The sequence below is a fragment of the Salmo salar genome, chromosome ssa04, assembly GCF_905237065.1.
Source record: "Salmo salar chromosome ssa04, Ssal_v3.1, whole genome shotgun sequence".
Lineage (NCBI taxonomy): Eukaryota > Metazoa > Chordata > Actinopteri > Salmoniformes > Salmonidae > Salmo > Salmo salar.
The window spans coordinates 66,580,790-66,594,179 of NC_059445.1; the positions used below are offsets into that span (position 1 = coordinate 66,580,790).

General features: G+C 42.8%; 2 protein-coding genes across 2 annotated transcripts in view; one reads left to right on the forward strand and one right to left on the reverse strand.

Moving 5' to 3' along the window:
* On the forward strand, positions 1 to 6,882 carry si:ch73-261i21.5 (zona pellucida-like domain-containing protein 1). The gene is made up of 11 exons (XM_014197593.2): positions 1 to 363; positions 720 to 884; positions 1,374 to 1,600; positions 1,759 to 1,943; positions 2,394 to 2,466; positions 2,769 to 2,866; positions 3,241 to 3,321; positions 3,581 to 3,752; positions 4,399 to 4,507; positions 4,742 to 4,768; positions 5,960 to 6,882. Exons 2-11 carry the CDS (start codon positions 791 to 793, stop codon positions 6,127 to 6,129), a joined length of 1,236 nt encoding a protein of 411 aa, XP_014053068.1. The 5' UTR covers positions 1 to 363; positions 720 to 790; the 3' UTR covers positions 6,130 to 6,882.
* LOC100380749 (hypoxia up-regulated protein 1) overlaps positions 6,750 to 13,390 on the reverse strand; it is a 23,262-nt gene continuing 16,621 nt past the window's right edge. The window contains exons 16-25 of the mRNA XM_014197590.2: positions 11,619 to 11,676; positions 11,445 to 11,521; positions 11,167 to 11,328; positions 10,649 to 10,926; positions 10,300 to 10,387; positions 9,930 to 10,186; positions 9,352 to 9,436; positions 8,839 to 9,127; positions 8,512 to 8,622; positions 6,750 to 8,294 (exon numbers count right to left, since the gene is read on the reverse strand). Of these exons, the coding sequence (XP_014053065.2) occupies positions 8,245 to 8,294; positions 8,512 to 8,622; positions 8,839 to 9,127; positions 9,352 to 9,436; positions 9,930 to 10,186; positions 10,300 to 10,387; positions 10,649 to 10,926; positions 11,167 to 11,328; positions 11,445 to 11,521; positions 11,619 to 11,676 (1,455 nt within the window). The 3' untranslated portion in view covers positions 6,750 to 8,244. The remainder of the gene's footprint in view (positions 8,295 to 8,511; positions 8,623 to 8,838; positions 9,128 to 9,351; positions 9,437 to 9,929; positions 10,187 to 10,299; positions 10,388 to 10,648; positions 10,927 to 11,166; positions 11,329 to 11,444; positions 11,522 to 11,618; positions 11,677 to 13,390) is intronic.

Here is a 13,390-nt window from a genome sequence, read left to right on the forward strand (position 1 = left end):
ATCTCAATGTAGAAAATAGTACAAATAAAGAAAACCCTTGAATGAGTGTGTGTTCTAAAACTTTAGACTGGTGGTGTAGAGCTGGAGAACATAGAGACTTCCACTAAATATAAAAGGTTCTTGTTTTCCAGAGATGTGCCAGATGATCCTGAAGACAAAGCAGTCACCAGTGGTGTTTAAGCTTCTCGCATTGCTCTCTTGGCATTCCCTTTTCTTCTCCCAGCCCCTGTTTTTTGTCGGTTGCCCTCTTTCACACCCCTTCACTGCAAAGGAGGCCAGTATAAATAGCTGTGATTCATGAAGGGAGAAAGAGAATAAGAAAGAGAGACTGAAAGAGAGGAGAGGAAAGATACATCACACAAGGTAATTTCACATCTTCTCAATTATTATTGTTAACAATGCAACAGGAGGAATGGGAAGGGAAATTAGGGTGCCATTGAAAAATACATTAATAGATTAATTGGACTCACCTGGTTAATTTAAGGATGAAAAGAAACAAAGAAAACATATAGGGTGCTTACATGTACGTAGTTATCACATGACTCCATTCACTATAAATGTACCTTTGCTCTTCATTTTGTGAAGAAATATTTTACTTTTATATTTCCTACTGGGATTAATTACATTTGTCAAATTCTCTTCACAATGAGAAAACGTACAATTTGAATTCAAAGCTATATATATATGAACATTAAAATATTTTACATTTCACCTGTCAGATTGGCCTTGCAAAAGCAGTTCAGAGAGAGATCCTGATATCTGGGTTTGCCCCTCCTTTGGTTTGAAGACAATGTGGCGGGCCCTCATGTATCAGCTTGCTCTGATTCCTCTCGTCCAGGCTCAAAATGACTACTGCAGCACACACCGTACATTCAGGGAGCCAGGTCAGTGGAGCTGCAGCCCAAATTCCACTTCCTCCCTACCTGTCTCACACCTTTCCTTTCCTGTCCCCCTTACACCTTTCCTTCTTTACCACGTAAGTCAGTTGTCAGTTGGGGCCACCCAACAGTTTGTGGAGTCTTTGTTTTTTTGAGTGAGGTCTATATGTGGGCAATGGGAAATAGATCAAGGCCAGATGTGATGTCATGCATCTTTGCAGTTTATGAATGGGGTTAGATGTGTGTCATGGTCGCAGGTGTCAGGTAAACATGTTTGCGTGGTTTAAAGGCAATGAAAATGTGGTCATGCACACTCATGAGGTACTGGGCAGACAAATCTACTGTAGAAATGTTAAATATTGCACTCAAATTCCCCTTTGGATATGCTTGCCTTTCTTGTAGTAAACAAAGTGCCTATAGCTACTGTAGGAGTTAAGTGGGCAGAACAGTAGTGGACAGTCTACTGTGGTAATGTGTGACCTGGTGTCCCCTCAGCCAACACTGACATTAAGGTCTACTGTGGCACGAATCGCATGGAGCTCCATATCTTGCTATGTCCCGTCTACTTCGGTGGATACAATGAAACACTGATGTCCCTCAACGCTCAGTACTTCAAGGGAGAGTGCCGGGGGATACCCGATTGGACTGTCGACCCGCCTATTCTGAAATACAACTTCTCCATCACAGAAGAGGCGGTGTCCGCCTGCAACAACAAAATAAAGGTAATTCTAGTTTGTTTGAGTAATTTTATTTCTATGGTATCACACTGACTGTGGAGGAGTCATTTGGTGGTTGACACTAGAAGATGTTGCTTCAACTCTGGGTAGATAGATTTTACCCTGAACCTAGTAACATGTGACTCTCTCTCTCTCTGATACAGATCACTCAGGAGGTGGGTTCTGGGCTCTTTGCGGATTTCTCCAGCGTTCAGTTTGTAAACATCTCGGGCATGATCAACTCTCTGGACCCCAGTGCGGGAACGATCACCTACCGCCAGGAAATGATTTACAAATTCTCCTGCCGCTATCCACTCCAGTACTTGGTCAACAACACTGAGATGACTGTGTGAGTAACCCAGGCCACCTTTTCTCGTAGGTTCACTCATGATAACCAAGGTTTGGGGTCAATTCATCTGAACTAATTCAATTCAGGGAAGGACTTCCTCAATAGTAAAACCCTTAATGGGAAGTTATCAAATGGAGGCAGATTCATGCCAGAACAAATAGAAATAACAAGATTGCAATAACATTGATATTGGAGTATTGTTTCATGCAAACTGGGACTGAACCGAGTTTAAATAAAAACAACCTCAAACCTGACCATAGCAGTGACGTGGTGTTTGCAAGTATGGAGTTACCGTAGCTGGTTATGGCGGGTGGACTAATGCTTCTGAGTTTTGTGTTATGGGTTGAATCATACGGTGTATCATATGGTGACCTGGATGGTGATACGCTGCAGTTTTTCTCGAGCAATTGATAGTAGCTAACAGACAGACATTTTGTTTTTTACAAACAGGTCTGGGGTGAGCCTAGCCGTCAAAGACAGCAATGGGAGTTTCATCAGTACCCTGAGTATGACGCTCTACTCGGTAAGAATGTGTTTCTATGATCCATTTTCTATGACAGAGGAGAAGGAAGTGAGGTGTAATCACTAATTGTAGATAATATTTAGTGTACACATGGAAAAAACTGTGTTAGCAGTTTCCAAATTGATCTGGAGGGAATAACACACTAAATGTTTGTATTATTTTTTACTTTCTGATTTCCTCCAGTATTTCTGGTATGAATGTTCATAATTGAATTAAACTATATTGAGAGGACCAATGTGCTTGTGAATGCTTGAATGATCCCAAATGACAGTCTTCCCCATCTTGTTCCGATTGGCTCCAAGGACAGGTACTACACAACCCAGCTCAAGGTCCCTGAGGGAGGCTTGACGTTGAAGACACGCATCTTTGTGGAGGTCAAGGCCACCAATCTCACTGGAAGGTACGAGTATAGTAAATCTGGATTGAAGAAAACATGGAGTTTTAAGCAATAAGGCACAAGAGGCCATGCTATATGGTGAATATAGTCACAGTTAAAGGGTGTTGTTTCCGGCCAACGCGGAGCGGCTAACGCATCTCGTCCAATCAGATTAAGTGGCCGGAACTAGGTTTCATGAAAGTGAAAAAAAAATACTGGTAGTTATTTACTGACTGTAGTAGACTATATTGTGATGGAGTATGTCATTTCCTATCAAACCTCATTATCAACTTTTTAAAGAAACTATGTCAATGGTCCCATTTAGAATATTGCCAAATATTTCACATGAAAGAAAATACATTTTCGGCAACAATTATTTTCTTCTCCATCATTTCTAGGTTCAACGTGTTGTTGGACCGATGCTATGCCACAACCAGTCCTTACCCCGTCAACAGCACTTATTATGACCTCTTTGTTGGGTAAGTGAGACAACCCAGACAAAACTGTGCGAGCTTACTCCTTTGGGACACGTTGTCAGTCACACAAAGCTTCACTTTTAGGGAATAATTAGATTACTAAGATATTCAGACATCCTATAGGACAAAACATGTACATACAGTAAATGGGGAAAAGACTAGAAACTCAGTTGCAGCTACATTCTAGCTATTGATTAATTATCATGTTATCAAGATCACCTAGTTTTTTCCTTGACATAACTTAGTGCCTTGCCTCGCTCAGGTGTAACCGGGATGGCCAGACGGTGATGGGGGTGAATGGGCAACAGCAGGAAGCTCGTTTCTCGTTTGAGGCCTTCCGCTTCGTCCAGCACAAGAACAGGACCTTGTCCACTTTCTACCTGCACTGCTCTACCAGACTCTGTGAGAGGTCCGTCTGCACCTCCCTGCAACAGGTCAGTCACTGCTCCTGTGCGGACGTTGTAGCCACATTCCAGCCCATCTGCAAAGTAGTTGTGATGCACCAATTAACCAACAATTGAATGCCACGTAATTGCAGTCGGGCATTAGATTGCATGGTCAGATGTGGTTACTGGCACTTTAAACACCTATCCAAGCATTGTGAGATTTGGGGCACTATGTCCAGGGCCGTGCACAGACCTTTTGGGGGGCAGGTGCTTAAACAAAAAAAAGAGCACACCAAACATTTTTTTTCTCGCAACCACGGTCACAGACTCATTGAGCAATTATGACTTTGATTATTTTATTACATAAAATAAATGGCCACATCTTCATGGCTAATTAAATGACACAAATTTAAAGACGACTTGCGGGCAGTGGGTTCAGAACAACAATGACAAAAACTACGATTAAAAGTTGCATTGTGATCAGATCTTATAAGTGTAAACAGACAAGATTAGGTCAAGATCAGGATGACGGATGCACGTTAGGGGCAGGTATAAACGGGACTTAGATGTTCATAACTTCATACCAATGAATGGGCCACCACAAGAGAAACAATGGAGCAACATACAGTAGATGATGCTAGCAATGACCTATGACCTTGTGTAAGAAAGCTATTCCAACCACCCCTTTTCTCAGAACTGCACGGACATCATCAGCTCAAGGAGGAAGCGGGAGGTCCAGGACACGTCTGTGACCGACACAGCCACAGTCAGCTCCGGCCCCATCCGCACCCAAGTGGACAACGGTGAGCAACAACCACTGACTGTTCATGACCATCATTCACATCAGCATTCCTCTGTGCTTCAGCATTCAATGATCCATCAGCAAGAATGACTAAAATGATTAAAAGATATTGAAGGCGCAGTAACACTTTACTGAGCACATGTACTTACTGCACGTTCATATACCAGTAATGCCGTTTTGGTTGAGGGGGTTTTCATGTTATGAACGCACGAATTTCCTTTTCTTTCTTATGCAGGTGATACTGTCGCAATTGTATCTGAAGGTATGCATCTGCTTTTCATCACAACTATTGATAAAGCTACAGTACCAGTCCAAAGTTTGGATGCACCTACCTATTCCAGGGTTTTTCTTTATTTTTACTATTTCTGGCTCTCATGAGGACCGCCACAGGAAAGGAAGACCCAGAGTTATATCTGCTGCAGAGGATAAGTTCATTAGAGTTACCAGCCTCAGAAATTGCAGCACAAATAAATGCTTCAGAGTTCAAGTAACATACACATCTCAACATCAGCTGTTCAGAGACTGCGTGAATCATGCCTTCATGGTCAAATTGCTGCAAAGAAACCACTACTAAAGGACACCAATAAGAAGAGACTTGCTTGGGCTCAGAAACATGAGCAATGGACATTAGATTGTCAGAAATGTGTTCTTTGGTCTGATGAGTCCAAATTTGAGATTTTTGGTTCCAACCGCCATGTCTTTGTGAGACGCAGAGTAGGTGAACGGATGATCTCCCCATTGGTGGTTCCCACCGTGAAGCATGGAGGTGGCGTGATGGTGAGGGGGTGCTTTGCTGGTGACACGGTCTGATTTATTTAGAATTCAAGGCACACTTAACCAGCATGGCTACCACAGCATTCTGCAGCTATACACCATCCCATCTGGTTTGAGCTTAGTGGGACCATCATTTGTTTAACAGGACAATGACCCAACACGCCTCCAGGCTGTGTAAGGGCTATTTGACTAAGAAGGAGAGTTAAGGAGTGCTGCGTCAGATGACCTCGCCGCCACTATCAACCGACCTCAACCCAATTGAGATGTTTGGGATGAATTGGACTGCAGAGTGAAGGAAAAGCAGCCAACGAGTGCTCAGCATATGTGGGAACTCCAAGACTGTTGGAAAAGCCTTCCAGGTGAAGCTGGTTGAGAGAATGCCGAGTGTGCAAAGGGTGTTTACTTTGAAGAATCTGAAATATATTTTGATTTGTTTAACACTTTTTTGGTTACTACATGATTCAATGTGTTATTTCATAGTTGATGTTCTCACTATCATTCTACAATGTAGAAAATAGTAAAAGAAAAGAAAAACCCTTGAATGAGCAGGTGTCCAAACTTTAATGGTACTGCATTATACGTATAGACACTGCAACCTTTTCCCTATGGAGTACTTTATATTGGAATTTCAAAGGATATCATAATACAAAAGTTCTCTCAACCTGTGTCCTCTTTGCAGTTGCCGAGCAGTTTGGTGGAAAACACAGATCCTTGCAGGGTGTTGCCATAGCAGCAGGGATTGTTGGCGCGCTCTGTATCTCTATGGTAGCCTTCATTGCCTACTGGATCGTTGTGCCAAGGACCATTGGGGCCACAGAGAAGAGAATGCTCTTCTCTACAAAGGAGTGACAGTTTTTAGGGGAAGGCTTTGTCCTGTTACTCTTAAGGTTGTTTCCTCTGTCCTAGTTCTTGTGATCATTGACTTAAAGTAGGTGGGTCAGTGACAGTGCAATAACTTAATGAATATATCTGTGTAACCTGCACATATAGCACTGCATGTTTAAATAGTTTATTTCCATTTTAAAGGTGTTTAAAGTCTATCTTCTTTGTCTGGGGGTAAGGTCAAGTATACATGGATGCTATTCAATATCTATTATCATAATTCAAAATGTCAAATCAAACATGACTACCTATTTTGGTGTATTAGTTTCAAGGGCTTCTTTGATGCTGTCCATCAAATCATATTTAAATGCAATTTTTCTATAACATTTCTTTCAATTTCCCCGTTTTTACAAATACTGGTGTATAAAACCACACTCATATTTTACTTTTAAAATCTATCATAAAATGGCTTGTTGTTTTTCCATGATGTTTCATAATCTGTCCTGCTGCCCTTGAAGTTCTCCAGCCTCAGACAATTACACATTCAAACAGGCCGTTCTGGAATTTAAACTCAATGAATTGGAGTGAAACCATTACCTGATTACAGAATGGACCCTAGCCCAAAGTTACAATGGTACCGTTGAATGTGTATTTGAAGACACTTTATTTTTTAAAGACATGGATTGAGGGAATAAATACACATGCCACTGTTCATCCATCCATCATTTCTGTAAAAAAAAAAAACCCGTCTTAAAAAAACATTCATTCAAAGTTTAGAAACAAAAACGTTGGCATCTCCCTTCCCGTTTATTCCCCCCCACAAACCATCCCGAGGTGACGCAAAGAGCAGAAATCATCCCACTGGGTACAGATGTCAATTCAACATCTATTCCACTTGGTTCAACATCATTTCATTGAAATTAAGTGGAAACGTTGATTTACCCAGTGGGACACCTCTGTTAGAGGTTCAAGCAGCTTGAAACATGGACAATATTATCTGCTTATTTTTCAGACAGTGCAACACAGTCGAGCAGTCCTCAAATTCATACTGGCATCCATACACAAACACCAGGGTAGTGTTCATTGTAACAAAACGTTATGCAACGGAATACGATAATGTGCCATTTCACTCCATTGCAACAATGTTTTCCGCCTATTGAACATAGCCCATGGCAGCCCCTTGGTGATTGAAGTAAGTTTACTGAACTATCTGTATTGAGTACAATTTAGACTGCACAAGTATTGCATATCAAAAGATAACTGTCATTCAAGGTAACATGTTTTTTCACCCTCATCCTAAGTCAGTTATGAATTTTCAGAAAGACCAATGCTAATTCGAACATGGAGAGAGGGTTCTGAAAAACATAAAATATGGATTTTACACATGAACACAGTGGATGGTTGTCAATCATATTTTGAGGATAGTTTTCCTCATGGTGTACGGAATACACACCACGATTGTTTTGCATTTTCTCAGCGACAATACAAGGCATTAAGCGAGGAATTCAATATTCAAAGACAACTGAAACACACCAATGAGATCTTTCTCAAGCAGACAAAACACATTAAAAGTGAATGGAAGCAAGATTTGCCCAAAGAAAACACAGAAGATCTGAGGATAACCGTGCTTGAGAGGAAAAGTCTACCTTTTTTGATCACAGAATGCGACAAAAGCTGAATTTTGCAGGGGAGGAAACATTGAGTTCTGTTATTATTGGTCCTTCCAAAACAAAACATTTTGTATCAGGTACTTGTTCTGTTCTATGCAGGCAAATTATACAGTGGTCAAAATAAGGTTGTTTGCATGCAGGAAAGTATGCCTAAACCTTAAGGGCAGAATAGTAGAATAGAAACTTGAGGTCTTGGGTTCAGTTCATTCACTGGTTATTCCAGACTAAGTGCTCCTTGCTCACCATGTCAGTGAGAGGAGAGATGTAATAGTGGCCAAGGGGCATGAAGATCAACAGAAATTGAGAAAGGAGGGGGGATTAAGACAGCTCAAGGTGTCTGAGCTGATCCAATGTCTTTCTGGTTTTCAACATGTGGGTGGAAAAACAACCCCCCCCTACATTTTTTTGGGGAGGAAACTTGAACAATTAAACATCGTCAATAAATACAATTAAATCTTCTCAGTTCCAGCTGTTATAACTCATCCCCTACATGCTTTTCCGACTGGTCTTTCTCTGTTGATTCTGAAAATGGAGAGGAGGAATACAATATTATACTCTAGTAAATAACAGCACAGCATATTACTTTGAAAAGGTTTTATACCATCATAGTTGCTCCACCTCGAATGGAATGCCAAATTCTATTCCTTTCCATTAGATTCTCACTTATATAGCGAGAAATTGTAAGACAACTGGGTGCCAATTTGCACATGCAAAAGGATAGTTGCTTTGGCAGACGTACCTGTACTTGCAGTTTCATCTTTAGGCTGCGATTGGCTGGACGAGTCTGTGTTCTGTCCAGTGGGCTCTTTGGTGGGCGGTTCCTCTTCTGGCTGCACCACCTTAGTGGTTTCTGTCAAATGAAAACAAATCCCACCAATGAAAAGATGGGTCTGATTGGTAATTACATTTTTGTCTAAAAGGGATCTTTGACAAGTTATTGCACACATCATGTGAAGCACTTCCATGGCAAATTACATGATTTTATGTTTCAAAGCATTTTGCTAAGGTGTGGCCTGTTGAACATGACCCTCCCTATATAGATATATATATAAAGACTCTCTCTGACCTTTGTCTTTAGTCTCCTCATTGGGAGGTATGACTTTCTCCTCTGTTTTGCTGCTGTTGGCCTTGCTGCTGCTCTCCGAGGTGCTGCTGTTGGCCTTGCTGCTGCTCTCCGAGGCAGTGCTGTTGGCCTTGGCCTTGGCCCTGGGCTTGGCAAACTTGGCCTTGTTCAGCAGGTAGTGGACCTCGCGGTCCAGCAGAGACAGCTTGGACTCAATGTCTTTGGACAGCAGCACGGGCCGCTCTGTGGGAGAACGCTTCTCCTGCTCGGCCACCGTGTCGTTCTTCCACGTCTGTAGAAGAGAGGGAGGTGTTGGGGGTTAAAAATGAACAAATAATAATAAAAAGGTTGTTTCTTTGTTCCACATTGATGACAAACGAGGGACAATAACCATGTGAACCACATCATCTCATATTTGAGTAATTTGGAATTCCTGAGGTAATGGTCCATCAAAACAAAATCTCGGCAAAGGTATCAATGAGTAAAACAAATAGAAGTTTATGAATCACTACATACAATGGTCTCGTTGATGACTCTGTCTAACGTCTTCAGCTCCACTTCGGTGAAGATTTGGTCGTCCTCTGGTGTTAGTTTGACGCTCCTTGAGGGAAAAAAAAAACATGTCAAATGGATGCATTGTAAATTTCACCTCTGAAGCTAAGCAGGGTTGGTTCTGGTCGCTCCCTGGATGGGAGACCCGATGCTGCTGGAAATGGCGTTAGAGGGCCAGTGTGGGGGTTCTAAGGAGATCCCAATGCTCCAGGGCCGTGAAGGGGACGGGTGCCATCTTTAGGATGGGATGTTAAAAAGGGTGTCCCGATTCTCTGGGGTCACTAAAGAGCCAATGGCACTTATCGTATGAGTGTTACCCCAGTGTCCTGGCTAAATTCCCAATCTGGCCCTCATACCATCATGGCCACCTAATCTACAGCTTCCAATTGGCTCATTCATCCCCTCCCCCTGTAACTCTTCCCCCCCCCAGGTCGTTTCTGTAAAAGAGAATGTGTTCCCAGTCAACTTAACTGGTAAAATCCGTTTAGCATTTTCCCTACTAATGGTTAGGGGAAGCTGATCCTAGAGCTGTCAGGACCCACCTGAGGAAGAAGCTGGAGTGGTTGAGCATGCTCTCCAGGGCGGCCAGGTGGTCGGGCCACTTCCTGCGCTCCTCCACACGGAAGAACATGGCCTTGCACAGTTTCCTGAGCTCCTGCAGCTTTTCCCGCAGCTCCTTGGTGACTGCAGAGTAGCCATCCTCATCCATCCAGGCCGACGCCTCGCTCAGCTTGGTCGTGATGGCCTCCTTCTCCTCCTCTGACACCACCGCCTGGTACTCCTCCTGGTACATCTTGTCCTTAGGAGGAAGGAGAGGAAAACAGGGGGGGGAAATTAGACAGCTGCAAGAAGTGGGTTATATACACACACCTATGGGGAGGGGGGGGCATACTAGTGTTGTGCTGTTCTAACCTGGGTCTCAAAAATGAATGCCTCAAGGCTGTTCAGGGTCTTCTCCCTCTCCTGCTTCTCCAGGTCTCTATCAGTCAGGTCTTGGAGCCTGTCAGGTCAAGGGGAAATCAAAACATTATTGCAGCGAATTTGGAGGTTGCTGGGGCTCGAACCTGGATCTATGAGTCTGTCAAACAACTTAACCATTACACCAAGAGATCCAAAACCTCTGGCGAAGTTGCTAGGTTTTGAACCAAGTCAGGATGCAACATGAATATCATTATAGATTGACAAATCAATGTTTAACTTCCCCACCCTGCACACATTTGAAGCCTCCTAAAATGTCAAAAGGAAAGATAGCGCAACATACTTCTTGTTTGAGGAGGCGATAGCTTCCAAGCTAGGGTTAAGGATGTCGTTCACTTGGAGCTCCACTGAGACATCTTCAGAGAACTTGGTTCTCTTCTGAGGCTTGGCTTTCTCCTCCGCCGCCGCCCCCTTCTCCACCGCCCCCTTCTCCTCCGCCGCCGCCCCCTTCTCCTCCGCCGCCCCCTTCTCCTCCTCCGCCCCCTTCTCCTCCTCCGCCGCCGCCGCCCCCTTCTCCTCCTCCGCCGCCTCCGCCGCCTCCTCTCCATTTTTTTCTCCCTCCTTTTCAGAGAAAGATGATTCATTTACATAATGGTAATGACACTTAGTTATTTAATGTCCAATTCAAACAGAGAACGAGGTAAAACTCATTCATGTGAGGTATATGCTTTACTGACAACATCCTGTAACCAAATGTTCCATATAAAATGTTAAGTTTCGAAATGTTCATTAAACACGAAAGCACTGACTACACCCCAGGGCTGAGCGTCCATGTGGAATCCAACTGAGCCGAGTGCTTACCTGAGGGTCAGCCTTGCTGTCCAATGCCTCTCCCATAGTCTTCTCTTGGGTTGGGACTTCCTCCTCCTGTTTCTCCCCAGGCTCCTGCTTCTCTTCCTGGGGAACAGCCTCCTCCTTCTGGCCCTGCTCCTTCCCAGGCTCCGTATGAACCTCCTCCTCATCCTGGGCACAGAAACAATAGGGGACAGGCAGGGAGAGTTAGACAGCCATGAACTTAGTGTGAAGGAGAGGGACTCTAGAGCATGTTACATTAGGATGGGGACTGAGGAGAGGATTACCTGAACTGGTTCCGTCACATTTGCGTTGGGCTCTGAGGATCCCCCTCCAAACAGGCTGGAAATGGTATTTCCTAGTTCTGACAAATCAAAAGAGCCAGAATTCAGACATGGAAGAGACTATGACTGACTAATGGGGGGGGGAAATCAGATGTCAATTGATTACGTAAAACCCACTTGTCAGAGTTGATTCCTCATCCTTCTCCTCCACAATGGTCTCAAAGACAGACTCCACCTAAAAATAAAAATAAACTATTAGTTAAAGTGATAAGTCACCAAAATAAAATCATGTTCATTGCTTTCTGACCTTGTGTATGGACCAAGAGTCAACACCTCCTAACCTACGATGAGGCTTGCATAGCTAAAACCACCACAGGCTAATGTTAGCATTGATTACCCCAAAACAATGAGTTCAATAGTGCACATTTTCATGTCCAAATCAACTCAGTGACTTCAAACCAAGCCAATTTGAAATTGGGTTCATGTTGGTAGATAAGTATTACAGATCTCAGAGATAAACACGATGTAGGTTTTACATTTTAAAAAAGTAATTTGAACTTTTTACATGTACTTACAAAATCATCAAACCGTTAAAGAAAAAATGAAATGCATATTATTTGCAAACATCTTTAAAAAAGTTAAATGTCTGATAAGTTTTGTATCTGACATTATTGTACTTCCAGAGAGGAGCTCCATAAGCATCAGAGGGGTGCACTGACCATAGAGATTAGAGGTCGACCGATTATGATTTTTCAACGCCGATACCGATTATTGGAGGCCCAAAAAAAGCCAATTAAAATCGTCCGTTTTAAAAAAAAATGTTTTTATTTGTAATAATGACAATTACAACAATACTGAATGAACACTTATTTTAACTTAATATAATACATCAATAAAATCAATTTAGCCTCAAATAAATAATGAAACATGTTCAATTTGGTTTAAATAATGCAAAAACAAAGTGTTGGAGAAGAAAGTAAAAGTGCAATATGTGCCATGTAAGAAAGCTAACGTTTAAGTTCCTTGCGCAGAACATCAGAAAGCTGGCGGTTCCTTTTAACATGAGTCTTCAATATTCCCAGGTAAGAAGTTTTAGGTTGTAGTTATTATAGGAATTATAGGACTATTTCTCTCTATACGATTTGTATTTCATATACCTTTGACTATTGGATGTTCTTATAGGCACTTTAGTATTGCCAGTGTAACAGTATAGCTTCCGTCCCTCTCCTCGCTCCTACCTGGGCTCGAACCAGGAACACATCGATAACAGCCACCCTCGAAGCAGCGTTACCCATGCAGAGCAAGGTGAACAACTACTCCAAGTCTCAGAGCGAGTGACGTTTGAAACGCTATTAGCGCGCACCCGCTAACTAACTAGCCATTTCACATCGGTTACACCAGCCTAATCTTGGGAATTGATAGGCTTGAAGTCATAAACAGCGCAATGCTTGAAGCACAGCGAAGAGCTGCTGGCAAAACGCACGAAAGTGCTGTTTGAATGAATGCTTATGTAACCGATGTGAAATAGCTAGTTAGTTAGTGGTGGTGCGCGCGAATAGCGTTTCAAAATCGGGTGACGTCACTCGTTCTGAGACCTGAAGTAGTTGTTCTCCTTGCTCGACAAAGGCCGCGGCTTTTGTGGCGCGAAGGGTAACGATGCTTCGTGGGTGTCAGTTGTTGATGTGTGCAGAGGGTCCCTAGTTCAAGCCCAGGTTGGGGCGAGGAGAGGAACGGAAGCTGTTACATTTACGAGCCTGCTGCTGCCTACCACTGCTCTATCAAATCATAGACTTAATTATAACATAATAACACACAGAAATACGAGCCTTTGGTCATTAATATGGTAGAATCCGGAAACTATCATCTCGAAAATAAAACGCTTATTCTTTCAGTGAAATACGGAACCGTTCCGTATTTTATCTAACGGGTGGCATCCCTAAGTCTAAATA

Excerpts from the sequence above, each read along its gene's own strand:
- si:ch73-261i21.5 (XM_014197593.2), top strand. The coding sequence starts at position 791 with ATGTGGCGGGCCCTCATGTATCAGCTTGCTCTGATTCCTCTCGTCCAG. Across the intron at positions 2,467-2,768 it reads TGAGTATGACGCTCTACTCG|GACAGGTACTACACAACCCA; the intron begins GTAAGAATGTGT and ends ATTGGCTCCAAG. Across the intron at positions 4,508-4,741 it reads CCGCACCCAAGTGGACAACG|GTGATACTGTCGCAATTGTA; the intron begins GTGAGCAACAAC and ends TTTCTTATGCAG.